This window comes from Podarcis melisellensis (genome assembly GCF_964234715.1).
Source record: "Podarcis melisellensis genome assembly, chromosome: 5".
NCBI lineage: Eukaryota > Metazoa > Chordata > Lepidosauria > Squamata > Lacertidae > Podarcis > Podarcis melisellensis.
In genome coordinates this window covers 14,239,002-14,262,225 of record NC_138537.1, presented here as the reverse complement: position 1 = coordinate 14,262,225, position 23,224 = coordinate 14,239,002, and the positions used below count along the sequence as shown (strand labels likewise).

At 44.6% G+C, this 23,224-nt stretch overlaps 1 protein-coding gene across 1 annotated transcript in view; it reads right to left on the bottom strand.

Annotated features, from left to right (window-relative positions):
- Positions 1-23,224, bottom strand: part of SPATA16 (spermatogenesis associated 16) — a 157,231-nt gene that overhangs the window by 49,898 nt on the left and 84,109 nt on the right. The window contains exons 5-7 of the mRNA XM_081911091.1: positions 20,749-20,833; positions 759-906; positions 265-411 (exon numbers count right to left, since the gene is read on the bottom strand). Coding sequence (XP_081767217.1) covers positions 265-411; positions 759-906; positions 20,749-20,833 — 380 coding nt within the window. The remainder of the gene's footprint in view (positions 1-264; positions 412-758; positions 907-20,748; positions 20,834-23,224) is intronic.

Here is a 23,224-nt window from a genome sequence, read left to right as displayed (position 1 = left end):
TTTACCACATGGTTGAGGAACTTCAGGCCTGAGGGCTGGATGTGCCCCCCTGAGCTTCACCACCTGCCCTCAGGACTCTTCTCCAGCCATGCCCCGCTCTGAGCCCTCCTCGAGTTCTCTTGTCTGGCTTAGAACATGTCATGTCATGTATCCATCCATCCATCCATCCATCCATCCAATGTAAGACTTGCGAAAATGACAAAACCAGGAGATACCCGTTCATTACCAATTGTGTATGTGCGAGAGAGAATCCACATTTGTTACCCGAAAATGTCGGCAACTTCCTGCTGGACATCTTTTCCAGAAATTTCCCAACTTCCTTGTTCTTGAAGCCCAGGGTCAGCAGATAACACTGGGGAGAAGGGCAAGACCAGTTGGCTGTCTGTGGCAAACTGTGAAGTCCATGAGGGTCTGAAAAATAAGAGGAGGAAGCAGAACATGCACAGTTCAAAACGGCACTCAGTTTTTCTATCTTTATATGAAGAGAACTCTAAAAATCAATGACACAAATAAATAGCACTAGCACTTCCAGAGCCCAGGGGGCGGGCACACGGCATGTTTTCCGTTCTGGTGTGATTTATTGTTTTCCATTTTGGATTCATGATTCCGCCCTCCCCATAATGTGAAATTAATATGTAAACTGAAAGCCAGTGTAGAAATATCCTAAAGGAAATTGGTATCCAAATCAATGGGGCAAAAAGCCCTTAATTAATCTTGGCCGAACCATCCCTCGTGTTGTAGGGTGTCCACCTTGTCACCTGTATAGATGTATTCCACATAGTCGGGGTGCTTTCTGGTGAAAACTTCCTTCAACTTGTCTACCTCTTCAGCCTTTACTTTAGCTGCGAATGGCGTGTACATCACTGAAAAACATTCGGCTCTTGTGATGGCCTCCTCAATCATAGCCTTAAAAAAAAGAAGAAGGAAAGAAAGAGATATGATACAGGCTCTCTCTCTCTCTCTCTCTCTCTCTGTGTTTATTAAAAAAATATATGTGATCTGCTATTAAAGAGGGGGGAGAGGGAGGGGGAAAGGAGGAAAGAGGAAAATGAAAAATAATTACCTTCATGGATGATATTTCCCCCTTAATAATTGCACAGTCATGCAAAGATAACATATTTTGGGTTTGAATATTAATTAGAGAAAAATTCAAATTAGTTCCAGAATGCATTGCCTATCTCGCTCTCGGAAAATCAATTTTAATGTAGAAAAAGAACATTTGTAAACAGTTTTCACTGCGGCAGGTCTGCGCCTTGCATGGGAAGAATAAAGGCATTAGGCAAATTATCTCCAAGATAATAAGAAAATGAATTTTAGTTTCTTTGAAGGTCATATCTACACCCACTGGAGAGTTTGTTCAAAGCTTGGAGAATTGATCTAAATTTAGGCTGTTTCAAATGTGGATTATCCAGATATAAGAGACAATACACAGGGTATAATGAAGGGGCAATCAATTTATAATCCATTTATGAAGAACGTTTATGCAGCGGAGCCTGGTCTGTTAGGGCAATTGGGTCGCTGCCCCACCAATCTCAGCTGACCCCAAGCTGCCTGCCTTTGTTCAGCCATTCCAAGGGGTAACACTGCTTGTCAACTTCCTTGTCTTCTTTTCAAAGTGGCATCCACACTGCACAAAGGATTGATCCAGGGATACATTATCTAGCCAACTGCACAGAGAGCCTTGTAGCATTCAAGCTGCATGTGCTTTGTATGTCTCACCCGTATCCTACAGCTTCTATGCACAAAGGGTCTGTGTGCAAGGTTCAATTGGTGTGGAGCCACTGGGAGGAATCCTGGTCTCCTTCCACGCAGGGTGGATTTGATTTAAACTGTTGTATTGTGGGAAAGATGGGCGGCAGACAACTCTTTTAAGCAACAGCTCTTTATTACAGCAGTTGGCACTGCTCTAGGTCTCTCTGAACAACAGTGAAGCTGGTTGCCTTATATAATGATCAATAACTTGTAATGGCAACGAATTCCAACTAACTACCCAATCGGTGAAAGCAACTCTCAATCCTTCATTTGCATACTGGTGGCCCAGAGTGAGAACTGCAGCCAGTCTGAATACATAACACAAACCAAATTGATTTAAATCACTAGTCAGTAAGACTTGATTTAAATAATTGTTTTACAGAAAGATTCATTCTTGCTGGTATAATCTTAATATTTACAACCAGATGAAGGTTTCATTTTTGGAATAATAAAATAGTTTTTACAGTTATATTGAAAATTACTGTTTTGGTTATACTATTAGAAATACATAGACAGATAATTATGAAATTATTGTGAGGTTTAATAAGTTAGCTGTTTATATTTGGACAACTTTTCTGCTGTACTTTATTGGAAGGAGAAAAATAATCATTTCATTAATAACAATTTAAACAATTTATTTAACTAAAACAATAACATTATAGCATATGTATCCATGTTTGTTAACTGATGTGGTTAAACAGGGTTTTTTTTAAACTTAGATTAAGTTTTAGCACACATGAAAAATTTAAAACAAATCCTTATTTCCGGATGAATAATCTTTGGACTATAATGTAACTTAAATAGAAAACTATATTTAGAAAGACTTTTCTTCCAAAAGCATTTTATTTTAAAAATCCAATTTAAATAAAAATAATAATAACCTGATTTAAATAAAAAATCCTATTTTTAAAAAATCATTGATTTTTATCCACCCTGCTTCCACATGTTGTTTGTATTCAGACTTAGAATGTATAAATATATAAGTAATATAGCAATTTTATATGGTAAGGAAAGAATTCCACCGAAGGGTAGATGGGAAGTCAATGGATATGAGAGATTTGTTCTGAGTATTGTCTAAAAGACTTTGTAAAATCTGAAAATTTAATTAAAAGTTTATGAGAGAGAGAGAGAGAGAGAGAGAGAGAGAGAGAGAGAGAGAGAGAGAGAAGAAGAAGAAGAAGAGTTTGGATTTGATACCCCGCTTTATCACTCCCCGAAGGAGTCTCAAAGCGGCTAACATTCTCCTTTCCCTTCCTCCCTTATAACAAACACTCTGTGAGGTGAGTGGGGCTGAGAGACTTCAGAGAAGTGTGACTAGCCCAAGGTCACCCAGCAGCTGCATGTGGAGGAGCGGAGATGCGAACCCGGTTTCCCAGATTACGAGACTACCGCTCTTAACCACTACACCACACTGGCTGGAGAGAATATGTATGAATAGTGCTACTCTTAGGGATGGGTGAATCTATCAGTTTTGGATTCTCTCAATTTCTCATTTTTCCATTCTTAAATTCAATTCATTTAATTTCCACATCAGTTTGTAATTTTTTTTTAAATCTCACAAGAATTAGTCAGCACTTTAGTATGAATTTCTCATACTATACATATTTTTGTAAGCAGTTTTTGTTCAGTATAAGTGTTTAATCGCACACTGGAAATGGTGAATGCCTTTGTGTATATTGCTAAGGGTTTAACGCTAGAAAATTCCATTGGAGGATACTAAGCTAGAAGAGAGCTCTCTAGCTGGGTTCATGATTAACTGTTGATGTTCTCTGATCTTTTGCATGAGTGTTTAACCTTAGCTCATGTGGTTAAGGTATTCCATTGCAAATCTTGATTTTGAAAGGGAGTTGGCTTTTGGTCTCTTGTTCCCAGGTACAGTGGGAGAAGGATGTGATAATGATGCATCCCCAGGAGTTGCATAGCCTTGGGGGGTGGGGGTGTTAGAATTCCTGCTCCATGACTGCAGTCATGGGGTTGTTGTCTATCACATGTCGGTGTATGTTTTGACTCCACAGAGTGGGAAATGACAGAGACAGGATGTTTGTGTTACTGTGTTCCGTGAAGTGGGACTATTGTCCTTTGTTTTTTCTCTCTTTGCTGTCTGATGCGAGAGAGAGAGAGGGAGCCATGTTGCAGTGCTCCTTGTGTATTTATATGTAAATAAAGTAGATTAGCCAAAATGCTGAGTTCTGTTATGCAACTGCGCAAACTCTTTGGATCCCTAAGTGTGCTGATGTTTCTTGGCATCAGTCGCTGTGATATTCAGGCTGAAGAAAGCTTTTGAAGCTCCCGAACGAACAACCAGGAAGAAGAGAACATGCCAGTCGGGCATGTGTCTCTGCCAGGGTGCTACTTGAGTGTAGGATGAGCTCCTGACAGGGGAACGGGGGTGGGGCAGGTTATGCAGGCAATGGGAAAGACAGAGCTTTGATTTTTTGTTCTGATCATAATTATGTTATATATTAAGAAGAAGGACCTATGCTTGAATATGCATATACAGTGGTACCTCGGGTTAAGTAATTCATTCCGAAGGTCTGTTCTTAACCTGAAACTGTTCTTAACCTGAAGCACCACTATAGCTAATGGGGCCTCCTACTGCCGCCACGTCGCCGGAGCCCGTTTCTGTTCTTATCCTGAAGCAAAGTTCTTAACCTGAAGCATTATTTCTGGGTTAGCGGAGTGTGTAACCTGAAGCGTATGTAACCCGAGGTACCACTGTACTTTATACAACTTTATGGATGGATCATTGATTGTTTTGTACCTGTTTTTAAAGACATTGATTGTTTTGTACCTTTTTTTTAAAGACATTTTGGTTAGTAAAGCTTTGAATAATGGATCTGGACAATTTTTAATCCAAAATGGACCAGCTTTTATGTATCCAATTGCTTCATGCTGTGCAATATTAATATCTGCAATATATACACATTTTTAAAGCAACCTCCCCAATATAACACATTTGCACATGCTGCTTTCATTAATATAGACATTTATGTGTCCAGTTTATCCCATGGTATGCACTTTTGCACACATTCTTGGCTGGAGAACTGCACTGCGAAATTTGGAGAAGTTTGTTTCGGTTTGCATATTGTTTCGCAAAGGGCAAATTAGATAGGTTTGTCTTCACAGGCAAGCAGGATGAAATTTCCTCTCCAACCCTAGTTACTCAGAAACATGTTTGCAGCAATGCCTAATGACATGGCATGTTAATTGGACCGACTTTTTTTAACCCGAAGGCCAGTTTAACAGAGAGTGCCCTTTAGTAGAGACAAATCGACAAAGGCGAAGGAGGAAGGCAAAGATTTTCACCCTGGAATGAGTCTCTGAGAAATCTCTGTGTGGAACTGAGAAATTACCGCTAGCCGTTTTACTGGCAGACTGAACAAGACAGCATTTCGGCTCTCAAGGTCACTCTTGGGTGATGCAAAATTGCTTGAGAAATTATGTGTAAATCTGAGTAATGTTTCCAAAAGCTGAGACAATTGTCTCTGCTCGGCTGGAATGGAAAGGCTGAGGTAATTCAGTATTTGTCTTCTCTTTTGTAATGGACATAAACAGGTACTTTGGCGCGCATTATGCCACTTCACTTTCGGGAGAACGCTGCCTCGGATCAAAACAGCAATTTGATCTGTTGGCCCTTCTGCAATACGTCCTGGAAATGAAATCGAGAAGCAGGCGACCTGCCTTTGCTAACCATTTCACAGTGGAACCTATCGGTTAAAGCAGAAAGCAAAGTGGCTTTATGTCTAGAAAGGGAAAAATAGGGTAGAACAAGGAAACAAAGAAAAAGGCACCAAAAACTGAGGCGTGTGGGGGCATGTATTTATAACAGGAACCCGCTGCCTCCTCCCAGATGTTGCGCGGCGAGTTCCCACCTCCCACCGGAAGAAATAAAGACACAAGACACCATAGTTAAGGTTAATGGCCACATCTTTATTGATTGCAGGAAATGAGCGGTATTGGCCTAGGCATTGGTCCTAATCAACTAACCGGCTTCAGGCTGTATGCCTGAGAGGCCGGGAAGGGTTAACACCAGCAGGGGGAGCCCTGCTGATGCACATCAACTAGGCACTCCCCTGGGGTCACCGCTCAGGGGCGTGTCTTGGGCCCTGGCCTCCCTAGGCTTCGGACGGGGCCATGCCCCCGGAGTCCTTTATCGGACTACCGTTCGCAACCAGGGGAGGTGATGGCACTCCTCCCCCCGTCCATCTACATAACAATACCCCGACCAATGCCTCACCACCAAACCGTGAAAGTTGTGACGATTTGCTATGAGGTAGGCAAAAAAACCAAATGGCCAGTTCCAATATGCCAAGTGGAAAAATTCCTACCAAGCCCCTTAACAGCAACCAACCGAAGTCCATAGCAAGGTCAAAGGAAAACCTTAAAGGGAGGGTGGGTGGGAAATTCCCCAGCTGATCGGTGGCAAAGAGGGAGCTCCTCTGCCGCGCTTGCCTTAAGAGCGGCAAGCCACGCCCCCTGAGCCAGCCGATAGGCTGGCCAGGGGATGACGCGGCAGAGGATTCCCCCTGTAAGCGCAGGGCTGAGAGCCAGCCTCCGCGCGGGCGTTGTGGGTGGGAAGCCCGCAACCCCACCTCCTCCCCAGGGTCGGAAGTCGCTTTATTGGATTTCAGCTCCCATTATTCCCAGCCACATGGGCAATGGCCAGAGGATGATGGGAATGGTAGTTCAGCAACAAGTCCACAGGTTCCCCTATCTCAGCTGGGGCAGGCAGGTGGCACAACCCAGTCAACCACGTGCCCATTGGGGCAGAGGAACACACTGGGGCTGGCGGATTAGTCTTTTGGGGTCCTGGGAAGGAATTTTTCATGCTACTTCACCTTCTCTGCAATCCACATCTGTAGAGTTTAACCGGACTTGACTCCCAGGCAGGGAGGAAATCATGACAGCAAAGTCTTGATAACACCCACAGTCTGAGTGACCTGCAAACAGTGATTGTTTTGGAGGAAGCCATCAATAAAAGGTCTCCCAAAGAGGGAAAGCAATAGACAAGATGCTGGTAAATATCACTGCTGAGAGTACAAGCCATTCTTCCACCCCATGTATGTTGCTGCTATTTGCTTTGTCATCTTCATGGATTTGTGTGTGTGTATGTCTCTGTGCGTGCGTGCACTAAAGTCTTCATGGACATAACAAATCCTGGGTCCATAAGTATTTCAGGGTTGGAACAAGGGGAGTTTTCATTTTTAAGAGCAAGTGGTGCTCCTCAATGTGTGTTATCCATACAGGACGACTTATGCTTCTGTTGGTGCAATGTTTTCGGCAGATTGTTCATAATCTTCACAGCAGATTGTCCACAGGAAGGGATGCTGGTGTTGCAGATGGTCGCTGCAAAAAACCTCCATCAATCTCTTTTCTGCATCCACCAAACCCCTGAGAATTCCAGCACTGCAATGTATGAAGCAACTTCTCCTGAATCTATCCTTAGGATCATCTACTCTGCCTGACCGTGGTTCTCCAGAGCCTCAGGAAGATGCCCTGAAACATGATGTGGCGTTCGTACGGAGCCCCCGGTCGTCTCACAGACTATAGACCCGTACACCACTAATCCGCTGCCACCAACCAGGTCCTCCCTGGTAAAATCACTTCAGTCTCAGTCAGCTTTTCAATTCATAAAGAAGAGTGTATTTTATTTCAGACAACAACAACAACAACGCACCACCACAAGTTATTTGCTATGACAAGCTGGTCTTGCCCCCTATTTCTGTGCTTTTTGGTAAGCTGGCTGGCTGGTTTCTGGTTTTGTTTCCTGTCTAATACCTTTCCCATACGACTACTCCTTGGGCTCATAGGATTAATTGCCTCCTCTTCCAGAGAAGAAATGTTTCCCCTCCTGCTTTCCGAGCCTGCCTGTGCTTCAAGGGCAGGGGTCGGCAACGTGTGGCCCATGGGCTGGACGCGGCCCATGAAGACCATTTTACCAGCCCATGAGCCGCCCCCAAACCTAGCCTCCCCCCCTAGTTCCTGCTGTGGGTCTGGAAAACCCCCAGCTTGCTCTTCATTTAAAAGGCCAAACTCTCTTGCTCCCCACAAGGGCCTTTCCAGACTTTCTCCTGCGGCTTCGGCTTTCGGACTGGTGGTGGTTCCTTTCTTTTCTTAATGGTTACACTGTTTTCTTCATCATGAATGTTAACCTATCCTGAACTCTGGCAACAGGCCAGGAAAGCAGATAAATGCATAAAAAATTGGTGTTAAGGATGTCCAGCGTCTTGGAGCTCTCTCTCTCTCCTTCTGCATTAGCTCTCTCCTCCCCAGCGACCGGCTCATTTATTTAAGAATCCACAAAGGAGGGCAGTCTTTGGAAGACTGAAAGACTAGGATCCCTCCCATTTAAGAGAATAGGATCGAGCACAGATTATTTTTGCTCTTGCGCTAGAGTATTTTGGCAAAGGATACTAGATATTATTAAGGGCATAATCAGATGTGATATAACTTTGATACCTAAGCCATCTCCCTTACGCCTTTTGAAAGGCATAATTAATAAGCAAGATTTAGAATTAGCCACGGCTGTATTTACTGCAGGGAGGCTAGTGATAACTGCCAACTGGAAATCTTCAGAACTGCTGGGTAAATTATAATGGCACACTAAAATCTTGGGCACAGCATTGTGACCTAAACGTGCTTGCTATCAAGGGAGAAAGATGAGCTCCTTGTTGAGGCCACTTGGGCCTCTGTAATACGGGGAACAACAAACAGCGTTCCTCCAGATGATTATGGATCATTGCCTCTACCTGGTACCAATGATACTCACTGGTTTGCTTCAACAAACAGCAGACTAGCGTGGAGCAACAATGGAAAGAACAGCGGAGATTTTTGCTTTCTTGTTTATATGTGAGCATGCAATGCATTCATTTACAATACAAATGCAGATTAAAAAAAATATTTTGTGACAGAAAAAGAAGTTTTTGTGACAGAAAAAGAAGTAAAAACTAGAAAAAAACCTTACAACTCTTCATGAATGAAGAGAAGATAAAGGAGTGGCTGAAGGGCTGAGGAGATACCCTCCAACATTTCTCCCAAGAAAATAGGGGTGTCCAGTGGTATCTTTCTCTGGAAAAAGAGGTACAGGAACTAACCACGAACACTTCCCTCATTCTCTTAGAATGGCAATGGTGCCCACCTGAGAGGTGACGGAACTGAGTTCCGGTGAGTTCCAGATGGAAAAAAAAAGTCCTGTGGGCATCCTATTCCATACCCTCCAGCATTTCTCTGATGGAAACAGAGACATTCTAATGAAAAGTGGGACATTCCTGTTAGGATATAGTTCCGTTCCACCTTAAAAGGAACAGGCATGACTGTTGTGTGTCACATGCCTGTTTACTTCCAGCACAGGCTTGCTGGGAACTTCTGTTTGTATATTGCTTTTGCGATGCTGCTGTGTGCTTGGACACGAAGGGAAGCAGACATGTTTTTCCTTTGTTCCTGAACTATGCTGAATAAACGCCTGTAAATAATGCTTACACATGTCTCTGTCTGCCACTTCCGTGGTGAGAAGTTATTCACTCTGCTGACTAGAGCGTGCCAAGTCTCCCCGGTAGCGTCCCAATAATTCCATGATCAAATCAGGAACCAGGAATGGCTTCCTTAAATCTGGGACTGTCCCTGGAAAATAGGGACCCTTGGAGGGTCTGAGGAGATAGGGGGGACGGCGGAGGATTTCACATTGACTCAGATACTTATTTACCTGCATCTCAAAGAACATGTTTCCAGCATGCTAGAATATGAAGCAGCCTCTGTTTCTTTTGCCCTCAAGTCTTCTCTCTACACAGGATAGACCTGGACAGGCAGCCATGACCAATTCTCTCATAGGCCTCAATTTCCAGCACTTGTTTATGCGAAAGCTGTTGCAATCGATCTATGCTCTGTTTAGACCACTTCTCTGCATTTTCCTGGATTTCCTTGAATAATTTTATGTGCCTTTAATTAGGGAGTTTTTAAAGTGGCATGATACCTCACCCTCATGTCTATGCAAGTTGTATAAGATGACCCGAAGCTGCAGAAAGCGCTTTGCTATTTCGGAAACTGGGAAGATGTCAAGAAAGAGACCGAGAGATAAAGTGTTCCCCAAAGACACCGACGATTTATGCAGTGGCCGTCCCCAAGGACTCAGGTGTACCCCAAAGGAGCGTACTGAGCTGCGTAGCAGAATTCCCTGGGGGAATAATGAAGTTTCCTGAGAACGGCAGCTGATTCCCTCCACCCCAAGGTAAAAAAGAGCTCTCTTAGAACTGTCAAGCTCAGAACTATCTGTTTCCATCAGTCCCAGCAAGTTTGGCCATTGGACAGGGATGATGGGAAATGTAGTCCAAGAGAATTTGAAAGGCCACAGTTTCCTCAACCCTAGATGGCTGCTTACACTCTCCAGTGGGCCAGAGGCTGAAGTAGGTTTGTAAGCTAATCATCATCATCTGTTACCTGGACAGGTAAAAATGGCTGTCAATCAATGCGTGCAGGTTAATTGCAGAGAAACTCATGTTGCCTTTTTGGAATGAAAGTATATACGGTTTGTCGGTAGCATATTTTAAATTCTATGTTGTGCTTTCAATTAGATCACATCCATAACCTCTTTATAAGTCATGGTTTCCCCCAAAGAATCCCAACAAATGTAGTTCACCCTCCAAGGTCGTAAAATGTTGGATTAGGTCAGTTTAATTGTATTGATTGATTGATTGATTATTACGTACCATTATTGAAACTAATTGTAATTGTGGCTAACACGTTTTTCGAATTGTAACGTTTACTCTGGCTCATCTGATATGCTGTGAAGTATAGGTGGGTTCCCACGAGGCAAGACACAGTGATAACAGCAAGAACCTTTATTGAACTAACAGAACTGGACAACAGGGGCACAGCAACTGCTTATATACATTTCTGGAGGCCTGGGCCACTCCCACTCCCAATGTGATTGGCTGTCTAAACTTCCAAGCTGCGAATCACGACTCAGAGTTCAAGGGCCAATGGCAGAGACCCAAATCCTGAAATGTTCTGTGATTGGACATCATGTATCAAGTCAGAACACAGGAGCTCAGAATCATTAGTCCAGACTCAAGCTCAGGCAAACACAGACCACTGAATACATAACATGTTGTGCGACATTTTGGGCATAGTAGCGTAAATAGGTGATGCTGGAACATGATATCCCATTGGAATATCTGAATAGTGGCCCTTATCCATCCTCTGAGCTGGGATCCTGACTTGGCTTACTCCCAGTTCCTTAGAGAAACTCATGGTTGAGGGTCTTTTCTGCAATGGTACCTTGGCTTTGGAATAGTGTGTGAAAAATGCATTCTTACTGTTATTATATCGCTAGGCTGTTTTTTATTTTCTAAGGGTGAGGGAAAAGAAACAGCACAAAGCACCCATACCTTCCCATTCAGTAGTGCTCATCCCATTCAATGAATAAAACATTGCATGTACAGTAATAGTTGAGAACTTCTGGCTTATCTGCTGTTTTATGCCTCCTCTAATGTAGGTCACGTCACATATCAGCTTATTATTTGGGTTCTTAAATGTGTTTAATAACTTAAGACGGCGGCCGTATTTTTGTACACGGCGTGGTTATTTTAAAACTGGCGTAGCGGAACGGCTAAAAATACATCTCTGTGTTCTGCTGAGCTCTAAGAGGCAAAGCCACGGAGGCTTAAGAGATTTATTTTAAAGTTCAGGAAGTGTTAGATGCTACAACAAACTGTAAGTGTATTATTTCGCAGGAAAGGGGATCCAGACTTAGCTGTCACTTCGACCTCGCAAGGGAGATATGTGCCCAGAGGCAGCTTTCCCATGAGGAATTCTCTGTTGCATCAGGAGTTCTCTGTGCATCCTAAGACACTGTCTCAGGCGGCAGCCTGGGGATTGTTGTACATGCCTGGAGAATTTAGGGCTTGGCCATCTTTTTAGGACAATGGGCACGGGTGAATGCCATGGGTATCACCACTTCTGGCCACTCCCACGCAGGGATTGGGGTAAAAGTTGAACTCAGCACGCAGGGGTGGGGGTGGGGGGGAGAGGAAGTGGGAAAGAGCATCACTCTTCCAACTTCTTCCTTCGTGGCCATGGCGAGGGAGGTGTCTCAGAGACTTCTGGGGCATCAGGAAACACTGCAGGGGTGTTCTTGTGCCTACAGGCACCAAGCTGGCAACCTTTGCTGCAGGAAGAGCAACACATTTTTACAATTTAGTGACCCCTCATGATCATTAGAAAAACACACAAGAGTGTAGACATGGATGTGTAGACAGTTTGGCACAGGAGTGGCAAATCAAATGTACTGTTTTGCTGGTCAAGTAAGAGTAGAAGGCCAAACACCTGGCATCTATATAAAGCATGACCAATCCAGAGGTGCCATACTGCCAGCCAACTGCAGGGTGATGTTGTACTATTTTCACTAACATGTGCAGCATTATCATTATCATTATTTACTAAATTTGTATACCGCCCTTCATCCACAGATCTCAGGGCGGTTCGCAACATAAAAATACAATAAAGGTAAAGGTAAAGGGACTGCTGACCATTAGGTCCAGTCATGACCTACTCTGGGGGTGCAGTGCTCATCTCGCTTTATTGGCCAAGGGAGCTGGCGTACAGCTTCAGGGTCATGTGGCCAGCATGACTAAGCTGCTTCTGGTGAACCAGAGCAGCGCAGGAAAACGCCGTTTACCTTCCCGCTGGAGCGGTACCTATTTATCTACTTGCACTTTGAAGTGCTTTCGAACTGCTCGGTTGGCAGAAGCTGGGACGGATCAACAGGAGCTCACCCCGTCGTAGGGATTTGAACCGCTGACCTTCTGATCGGCAAGTCCTAGGCTCTGTGGTTTAACCCACAGCGCCACCTGCATCCCCAATACAATACAAAAACACAAAATACATGATAAACAACAACAAAAAACCCTACAAACAATAACCCCCACCCGTTCCCACCAACAAATTTTAAAGGGCTTGAAGAGGAACTTTCCCCCTGGTGCCTAAAGGTTTGTAATGAAGGCGCCAGCCATACCTCCCTAGGGAGGCCATTCCACAAACAGGGAGCCACTGCAAAAAAGGTCCCATTCTCGTGTTGCTACCCTCCCGACCTCTCGTGGAGGAGGCACACGAAGAAGGGCCTCAGAAGATGACTGCAGGGTCTGGGTGGGTCTATATGGGGAGAGAGTCAGTCCTTGAGGTATTGCGGAAATTTATGCACACTTTACCGTAGTATATGCATTTTTGTACGCATTGCTTGGCCGGAGAACTGCGCTGTGAAATCTGGAGAGGCGGGGAATTTGAAGGATGGCCTTGTTTCTGGCTCGTGTATTGTTTCTGGAAGTCTGAATTAGGGCAGGTTCACCTTTAAATGCTATCTAAATCGAATTTCTCTCTCTTCCTTGCTTCAGGTCTGCAAAATCATCCTAGCCAGGGAAAGTCTAATGCGATGTAACCTGGCAATGCACTGTGGTAGGTGGCCCCAGCAGTCCAGCTAAAACAGCGATGACCAAGAGGTTACCTCCGAAATCCAAACCTACTATTCAGTGGGGGGTTTATGAATGTCTGCTGAGCTTGACACACTGCATGGCACCTCCAAGGCACATCTAAATTAAGCGTGATCGGCATAGCTGCTTGTGTTCCCTCTTCCCCCTTTTCCTCTTCCTGTATAGGTGGGCAAGGTGCTTGGCTGCTGAACAGTGGTATAATTTCGGTACCCAAGGAATAGGATTTAATAGGAGGATGTGCCCGTAAAGCAGGATTTTGCTCCTAGCGCTTGGAGACGCATGTCACCAAGCAGGTCTGCAGTCATGATCCTCATCAATTTCACACTGCTGCCAGTGTCTCGCAAATAGGGCTGCTACTTAAATGCTTTGCTCCTTCTCTCCCCAAGGACGAAAGGATTAGAAGCTCTTCTCAAAGAGAGGCTTTTTTAAATAAGAGGAACTCAGAAAGAGACGGCTAAAAACAAGGGAGATGGACAAAACAAATGGCTTTGGGTTTGTCAGCGCTGGCTCCATGTCAATGATGCCTTCAGAACGAAGCCACCGCCTTGTACTTTGGTGTGCGCTAGGGCCTTAAAGTGACAGAGTGGATGGGAGAAAAACTCCCCAGAAGGGAGTCCATGAGGCCCATGATCAGAGTTGGCAAGCAAAATTGGCAAAATTCCACAGCGTGGGCTCTCTCCTACGTCAGTAGTACAGTGGTACCTCGGGTTAAGTACTTAATTCGTTCCAGAGGTCCGTACTTAACCTGAAACTGTTCTTAACCTGAAGCACCACTTTAGCTAATTGGGGCCTCCTGCTGCTGCCGCGCTGCCGGAGCCCGATTTCTGTTCTCACCCTAAAGCAAAGTTCTTAACCTTAAGCACTATTTCTGGGTTAGCGGAGTCTGTAACCTGAAGTGTATGTAACCTGAAGCGTATGTAACCCGAGGTATCACTGTACTGCAGGCTCGCTCAGTGGCGGCAACAACAGCAGTGGAGAGCACAAATGCTCCGATGGAGCTGCATTTAAAATGTCCCACAATGCTTTAATGTTTTCATGTGACATTGTGGGAACTTAAAATGGCGGCTCATAGACCTATCAACTTGGTATCTATCAGTTAAAGGGGAGAAGCAGAGGATGCAGTACCAGCAGACCCTGCCGGGGTCTCAAGACCCTAACCTCTGCCCTAAGGTGTCTTTGCTGATGCCAACCAAGCCTGCCAGATAGTGAATTTCTTATGGTCTTCCTTTGTGCTCTTTCACACCACTGTCAGTTATCCTAAGTCATTCACCTCCCATTGCTTTGAACAAATGGTGTCCTTCCTCAGAACTCCATCCCTTTCGTTATCTTGCTATGCCCCATACCCATTCTTTAAAAGGTATCCAGAGCCTTGTATACTATCTTTTAACATAACAAACGTCCTCCTGGATCAGATGAGTGGTCCTTCTGTGTTAATTTTAATTTTATTGGAATTTTTTTTACAACATAACACAAACACCCCCCAATACACAAACCCACCCTCATTAAACGTGAACATAACATACATAGCATGTTTAGCCTGGAGAAGAGGAGGTTAAGGGGTGATATGATAGCCATGTTCAAATATATAAAAGGATGTCACATAGAGGAGGGAGAAAGGTTGTTTTCTGCTGCTCCAGAGAAGCGGACACGGAGCAATGGTTCCAAACTACAAGAAAGAAGATTCCACCTAAACATTAGGAAGAACTTCCTGACAGTAAGAGCTGTTCGACAGTGGAATTTGCTGCCAAGGAGTGTGGTGGAGTCTCCTTCTTTGGAGGTCTTTAAGCAGAGGCTTGACAGCCATATGCCAGGAGTGCTCTGATGGTGTTTCCTGCTTGGCAGGGGGTTGGACTCGATGGCCCTTGTGGTCTCTTCCAACTCTATGATTCTATGATTCTACAGTGAGCATAACGTACAACAATACAAACAACCAAATAAAAGACTTATTTTATCCTCTATATGGACTCCTTATTTACTTCTTATAAACGGTTTCCTTTATGAATAATTATTAAGATTTTTCTAATTATAACTTAAATATCCACAAAGACTCCAGATGAGTAGTCCTTCTGGTTCAGAACCCAGTTTTCCACAAGTTCGGCATGAAGGAAATGATGCTCCCATTTTTGTTCTTTAGCAACTGGTAATTCAGAGCCACAAAACTGCCAAACCTGAAGGTTTCCCAGTAGCTACCAAATGGCCTGACCTATTATGAATTTATCTAATTCCCCTTGAATCCATTCCTCCCTTGTCTTATGGCGACAAATTCTGTTGGCATTATCCTTTGCAGTTCTCATGATTTCTAATGGCCTGGTATGGGTATGATGGTGTCAGCATGAGGGCAAAACTACCCTGGACCAATGAAAGAGCATTGCCACGTCCACCTGTGAGGGCACCCACCTCCATCGCTAACCTGGAAGCAACTAGGGCCATATGAGTTCTTGTTGGCTCACTCCATATGTTCCCATCAAACACCATGCTTTTTTGATTAGAATACTTTAGAAAGCTGTCCCTAAGCTGCTAAGCCCTAAATGGCCTTGGCCCAGTATACCTGAAGGAGCATCTCCACCCCCATCGTCTGCACTGAGGTCCAGCTCCAAGGGCCTTCTAGCAGTTCCCTCACTGTGAGAAGTGAGGTTACAGGGTTACCACTGTATTTTAATACTTTGTTGGAAACCGCCCAGAGTGGGTGGGGAAACCCATCCAGATGGGTGGGGTATAATTAATAAATATTATTATAAATAAATTATTATTATTATTGGGCAGAGGGTCTTCTGGGTAGTGGCACCCACCCTGTGGAACGCCCTCCCATCAGATGTCAAGGAAATAAACAACTACCTGACTTTTAGAAGACACCTGAAGGCAGCCCTGTTTAGGGAAGTTTTGAATGTTTGATGTTTTATCACTTTTTTATTCTTAATATTCTGTTGGGAGCCACCCAGAGTGGCTGGGGAAACCCAGCCAGATGGGCGGGGTATACATAATAAAGTATTATTATTATTATTATTATTATTACTAGTCCACCTGTTTTCCCAAGCAAAAAATCATTTCCTTCAGGAATGGGGATAAGAGACAGCAGATTGTCATTTGCAGCCAGGTATGCCAATCTGCTGTGTTGCTTTTACAGCCTAGAAGTGAGGCCTGCACTGGCTTCTACCCTTCTCCCTTCCTCAAGGAAAGACCATACTATATTTCAACTTGGGGAACCAGGAAGGGAACCAGGCAGCATAGGGCACAGTAAAGGCAGGAGGGGACCTCCAGTTTTTTCAAGCCCAGATCAAAGGGGGTCACATCCCAACCCTAAAATGTAGCCATTAGAACTGCTTACCAGCAGAGCCCAAATTAATATGGGATGTGGAGGAGAATCGAGATCAGGGGAGTCAACATGGGGCCATGCAGATATTGCTGGATTATAACTATTGTCTATGACCAGTGTGGGCCTACTGACCATGGCTAGTGGGAGTTGGTCTCCAGCAACATCTGGAGGGCACAACAACATCTGGAAGATGCTCATCTGGCTACCTCTGCACTAGATCAACAGCTTCCTTTCCTTTCTTTGTATGGGGAAAGATACCTCTCCACCGAAGGACCTTTTTGAGTCTTACAAGATATTTTGTAATAAGATGTGCAGGGCAAAAGCAGGTTCTAGACAATTTCGACAAGGAAAACAAAGCAGAGTTAGAAAAACAAACAAACTCGTATTTAATCAGCCCAGGCAGCATACTAAGCAATGTGATGGATTCTCCATCACAGAAATCTTTAAAAGAGAGATTGTGTTTTGTGTGGTGGTTGGGGGGGGGAGTGGGGGGAGAGAGAGAGAAAGAAAGAAAGAGAAAGAAAGAAAGAAAGAGAGAGATGGGGGATATGCCATAATGCAACCAGGATATTAGGCTTTTTGAAGGAATTGCTTGTGAAATGATATGCCCTGCACATTATGTAGGAGGTCAGAGCAGATAATCATTCCTCCTGGCTGTAAAGTATTTCAATCCATGAGAATTTATTATCTGCCCGAGGCAAAATGACACTATCGCACCCAGAACAACAAACTAAAAGGAGGGGAGCCAGGAGGAGAGAGGAGCGAGGATGGCCTGAGGGTTTTTTAATGGATTTTTAAAGGATAAAGAGGACCTTTTTCTTAAAGGCTAGCTTAACCATTGTGGGTAGCCCATGTTTTGGACTCCAAGTTCCACCCACCACTGGGAGTGTTACCTGTGGGTGATGGGAGGTGAAGTCTGCAACACCTGAAGAGGACCATGTTGACTTCTTCTGAACTGCTAAATGTGAGGCAAAAACAACTTGTTCCCTTTCTGCCTCTGCTGTGGTTAGAGTTGACCTGGATGCTGTCAGTATGGGAGGCGTTTTATGCATTCTGCAGGGCAAACCTGGGCTTGCTACTGAAAATGGATTTGACAGGGCCCATCTCCCAGTGCAGAAGGAGATAAGGTCTTCAACTGTCTACCTTTCAAGGTAGCAAACTCCCTAGTTCAACAATGAGATGTGTGAAGAACTACTATCTTTTGTCCGCCGTGAATCTCCCAACATTTAGCTTCATTGGATGACCTCCAGGTTCTAGTATTACAAGAGAGAAAGAAAAACATCTCCCTCCCTTATGTACCATTTTCCTGACAAGACAGAAGTACTGTTTTTGGTGGGCAGGTGTGGAGGACTCCCTGGTCCTGAATGGGGTAACTGTGCCCCTGAAGGACCAGGTGCGCAGCCTGGAGTCATTTTGGACTCACAGCTGTTCAAGGAAGTGCAGGTCAATTCTGTGTCCAGGGCAGCTGTTTATCAGCTCCATCTGGTACACAGGCTGAGACCCTACCTGCCCGTAGACTGTCTTGCCAGAGTGGTGCATGCTCTAGTTATCTCTCGCTTGGATTACTGCAAAGCTCTCTATGTGGGGCTACCTTTGAAGGTGACCCGGAAACTACCACTAATCCAGAATGCGGCAGCTAGACTGGTGACTGGGAGCAGCCTCCAAGACCACATAACACCGGTCTTGAAAGACCTACATTGGCTCCTAGTACGTTTCCTAGCACAATTCAAAGTGTTGGTGCTGACCTTTAAAGCCCTAAATGGCCTTGGTCCAGTATACCTGAAGGAGTGTCTCCACCCCCATCATTCTGCCCGGACACTGAGGTCCAGCGCCGAGGGCCTTCTGGCGGTTCCCTCACTGCGAGAAGCCAAATTACAGGGAACCAGGCAGAGGGCCTTCTTGGTAATGGCACCCGCCCTGTGGAACGCCCTCCCACCAGATGTCAAAGAGAACAACTACCAGACTTTTAGAAGACATCTGAAGGCAGCCCTGTTCAGGGAAGCTTTTAATGTTTAATAGACTATTGTATTTTAATATTTTGTTGGAACCCGCCCAGAGTGGCTGGGGAAACCCAGCCAGATGGGCGGGGTACAAATAATAAATTATTATTATTATTATTATTATTATTATTATTATTAACTACAAAGGAAGCGAGAAGAAGCCACACATGCTTCTTGAGAGGAATGGTGCAATGTATACATAAACATGTTGCAAAGTCTATAATCTTCTCAGATATTAATAGCTGGCTACCTGTGGAACATGAGGCTTTCAAGGAGAAATAAGGTTTTAGCTGGGATGTGCATGCACTCCAGTAAACATTTCCTCCAGAAAGACTTTGCTTAGAATCATAAAACTGTAGAGTTGGTATGGACCATGAGGGCCATCTAGTCAGCCGTCTGCAATGCAGGAATCTTTTGTCCAATCTTTTGGTTGATGCTCGGTGGGTGAGCAAGAGACTCCTCCCCCAGCGTACGTCCATGTTGGTGCTGTTTTATTTCTCTCTTTTTCTGTTCCCTTGTGTGGATAAGAGTCATTATATAGGGGACTGGATTAATTATATCTAACTGGGGACAGGAGAACAGTGAAGTTCTTGTCTAGCGTCTTGACTAGCATGTTCTCTAAGCCATCTATGACATGATGTCGTAGACACAAATTCCTAGCAAAGCAAAGGAGGTTTCATGGTTTCCAGCAGCAGAAACCTCCAGCTGAAGCATATTCTGAGAAGGAAGAAAGACTTGGTGTTCTCACCTAGCCACAAAGAGGAAGGAATAGCCCGTGTGTGTTAACTTCCCTTTACCATCCAGCAAGACTGACCAGTGAATACGTTTTTTCTCATCTCCTTCTTTCCCTGCTTGTGTGACATAACACAAAGCTTGGGAGTCATTTGGGCCTTCTACTCTGCAGTAGGGATGAATGAACTTACCTATTCGTGGTCCATGTCACCTTTCCATGTCTCTCCCCCACCTCAAAGTGCCATTCATTTCCCTTTCTGCATTAGTCTGCCATTCAAAGGATGTGTTTAAATACCTATTTTCCTTTAAATTTAAACTGTTAAGGGCTGATAAATCTGTTGGGTACCTTGTCTCCTGAGATGGAAAAGGATCAGCGCATTGGTCTCAGAGGTGTGGATCGGGACATTTAGTTCAGGAATTTGCAAATACTGACTTCCGCAAGCATCTCTACTCTCCACCCTGCCTCTATCCCACCCTGCAGGTGAGAGTGAATAACCTCTGGTGGCAGAGCTCTATCTAAGGCTACTCTCACTGTTTGCAAAGCACATGAAAGGAAGGTCTGTGTACCAAAGCAGAGATTATCTCTCTCTCTCTCTCTCTCTTTGGGACGCGGGTGGCACTGTGGGTTAAACCACAGAGCTTTGGACTTGCCGATCAGAAGGTCGGCGGTTCGAATCCCCGTGACGGGGTGAGCTCTCATTGCTCAGTCCCTGCTCCTGCCAACCTAGCAGTTTGAAAGCATGTCAAAGTGCAAGTAGATAAACAGGTACCGCTCTGGCGGGAAGGTAAACAGCGTTTCTGTGTGCTGCTCTGGTTCACCAGAAGCGGCTTAGTCATGCTGGCCACATGACCCGGAAGCTGTACGCCGGCTCCCTCGGCCAATAAAGCGAGATGAGCGCTGCAACCCCAGAGTCAGCCACGACTGGACCTAATGGTCAGGGGTCCCTTTACCTTCTATCTATCTATCTATCTATCTATCTATCTATCTATCTATCTATCTATCTATCATCTATCTATTATCTATCTATCTATCTATCTATCTATCTATCTATCTATCTATCTATCTATCTATCTATCATCTATCTATCATCTATCTATCTATCTATCTATCTATCTATCTATCTATCTATCTATCATCTATCTATCTATCATCATCATCTATCTATCTATCATCTCTATCTCTGTTAGAATGATACAGTATCAAAGATGAAATTTTATGGCTGTCTGTAAAATTGAAGTATGAGCCAAGGGTTAACAACCTTGAATTTTTAGCTTTAAAATTAGTCTCAGAGAGGGGGGGGAGGGGAGGAAAAAAGCTACTTCATTATAAATACGTTACTGCTATATAATGGCCTCCTGATTGATAAGCCCCGCAGCTACCTTAGCCGGCAGTCTTTTAAGCACCAATCCTTCATTTGGGTCCTAACAGCAAGGTGGGCTCCTCCTCCCTCGCTGGGCCATCAATTTTTACCTGCCAATACAGTTTGATGAGCTTGCTGGTATGCTGCTCACTTCCTCCTGACAGCCAGTACATGTAGTCAGCAACCATGGCACTCCTAACGACGAAAACAGAATAAGCAAGTGAAATAATTCAGGGGGAGGAAGGAGACTGATGAGAATACAGAAATGCGATGCTCGTGACCTAAAAGACCCACACAGGCTACAAAACCTTTGCAGCCCTGCACCAGCAAGCAGTGGCCCCGTGCAAATTCTGGCCTGCCCAGGTGTACCTCTTGCACCTATAGCTGCCATCCCAGAGGCAAAAGAGGAACATGGAAGGAGCAGAAGCTTCAATAATGGTCAAACTCATGCTGGTAGCTTCGTCCAACCATCTCGTCCTCTGTAGTCCCCTTCTCCTTGTGCCCTCCATCTTTCCCAACATCAGGGTCTTTTCCAGGGAGTCTGAGGTGGCCAAAGTATTGGAGCCTCAGCTTAATGATCTGTCCTTCCAGTGAGCACTCAAGGCTGATTTCCTTCAGAATGGATAGGTTTGATCTTATTGCAGTCCATGGGACTCTCAAAAGTCTCCTCCAGCACCACAATTCAAAAGCATCAATTCTTTGGAATAGCACGTCCTTATTTTCCTTGGCAAAATGTTGGAGGGCTTGGTGTTTCCTTCCACTTGCCCTACCCTGAGCCAAAGCAGGCTGCTGCTCAGGATCTTGGGCAGGATACCACCGTTCCATAACCCCGTCAAAGGGACACTCTCGCAAACTAAGGCAAGCAAGGACTAAGGCACATTACAAATGCAGCTATTTATATTAGCATACATTCATAATTATCAGCCATTGGCAAAAGGATATAGCATGCATTTGGAAACTCCGGGGAGCTGTTTTATTAGGTAACAAAAGTGCGAGGAGGAAACGGCCCTAACATTTCCCCCCCCTCCCCGCAGTTGATGGGTTTTTCCATTTTTATTGTGAGCAAATATTTAACGGTCACTCAAAAATGTTTTATTCCGGCTCGCTTTAAAGTATTTATGGACTCCCACGCATTATATATAGTCAAAATTTCTTCCAGGACAGCAGCTGAATGTGTGATATAGCGCGCTGCTGGTATCGGAGGATATCTCAGTTTGTGGCAAAGTCAAACATAGTTCATCTTTGATTAAATTATGCTTGCCGCGGTGGAGTTTGGGGGTGTGGGGAATGGGGGAAGAGGTGGCAAATCTTGCAACTAATTGAATATGCTTTAGTGCCCTGAGTGTTTGTAACAACTACCACATTTCTCTTATTAGACTGAGAGGATATTAAAAACTATTGTGCAATGGATATTAATGCAGGTTTTAACAGACTTCAGAAAATCACTTTGCTTTTTTATGGCTGCTCCTCCAATACCCCCCTCTATCTCCTTCCCCTCTGGAGATTCCAAATCCAATTAAATGCAACCAGATGTAATTCCAAATTGTCACTTTAGTCAATTAAACATATAATAATCTTGTGTGCCTAATTACTAGCACAAAAAGTTTATTTGTTGACGCTTTCCTATCTGCTTGTCGCTGCCCGTCTCCCTCCCTCCCAGCCCCCCATCACTGCCGATATATTTATTGCTCCTTGACATTACTGTAAATTGAATTTGGAATTCTCTCCCGAGTTACATGTGTTATAAAACCCTAATCCCAGGCTAGTAGTAATACCATTTGAGAACATGTTTTCGCAAGCTGCATTATGCTCTTAATGAGATATGGCCGAGAGAAAATAAAGGAAGCAGAGGATTTAAATCACAAGCAGTTCAGAGTTGTCTGGGTGTCGTGGGGAAGGCAGGGGGGAAGACGACTGCCGTGATGCTCTGTGGGAGGCCCAGCAAAAGATAAATCTATCCTTCCACAGAGGTGAGCATCTCTTGACTTCAATGCGTTGGTGGGAGGGGGCACTTGCTTTGAATCTAATGCTAAAGAAGTTCCCCATCTCTCGTGCGACCCACTGGCAGCACATGTGCGACCCCCAAAACCCGGAAGTAACCCATTCCGGTACTTCTGGGTTTTGACGGGTCCATAACCCGAAAAACGCAACCTGAAGCGTTTTTTCTGTAACCCGAGGTATGACTGTATTGGTTTAGAACAGTGGTTTGCAAAGGGGAAAAGCTGGGAAATCATGGCTGAGGAGCAGCTAGAAGAGGAAACACCAGGAGAGAGATAGCTGGCAGATTCAGTGTCCTTGGACAGCATTCCTGACCCCCCTTCACCCAAGACTAGACGGGTGTTGAGAGTGATACAACACAGAGCTCAGTGGCAATAAGCTCAGATTACCTGATGTAGGAGTGACGTAGATTAATGGGGACGGAGGGGGAAAACCTTTACTGGGAGCAATGCCATTTCTAGAAAGATATGCATCCCTTTTTCTCTCTCTGTGATTATTAAAGAAGCAAACTGGTAAGAACGCTCCTTTTGTTTGATCTGCTTGATCTGGGGGACGGATCTGATCCCCCAAAGCCTGACAGAGGACGAT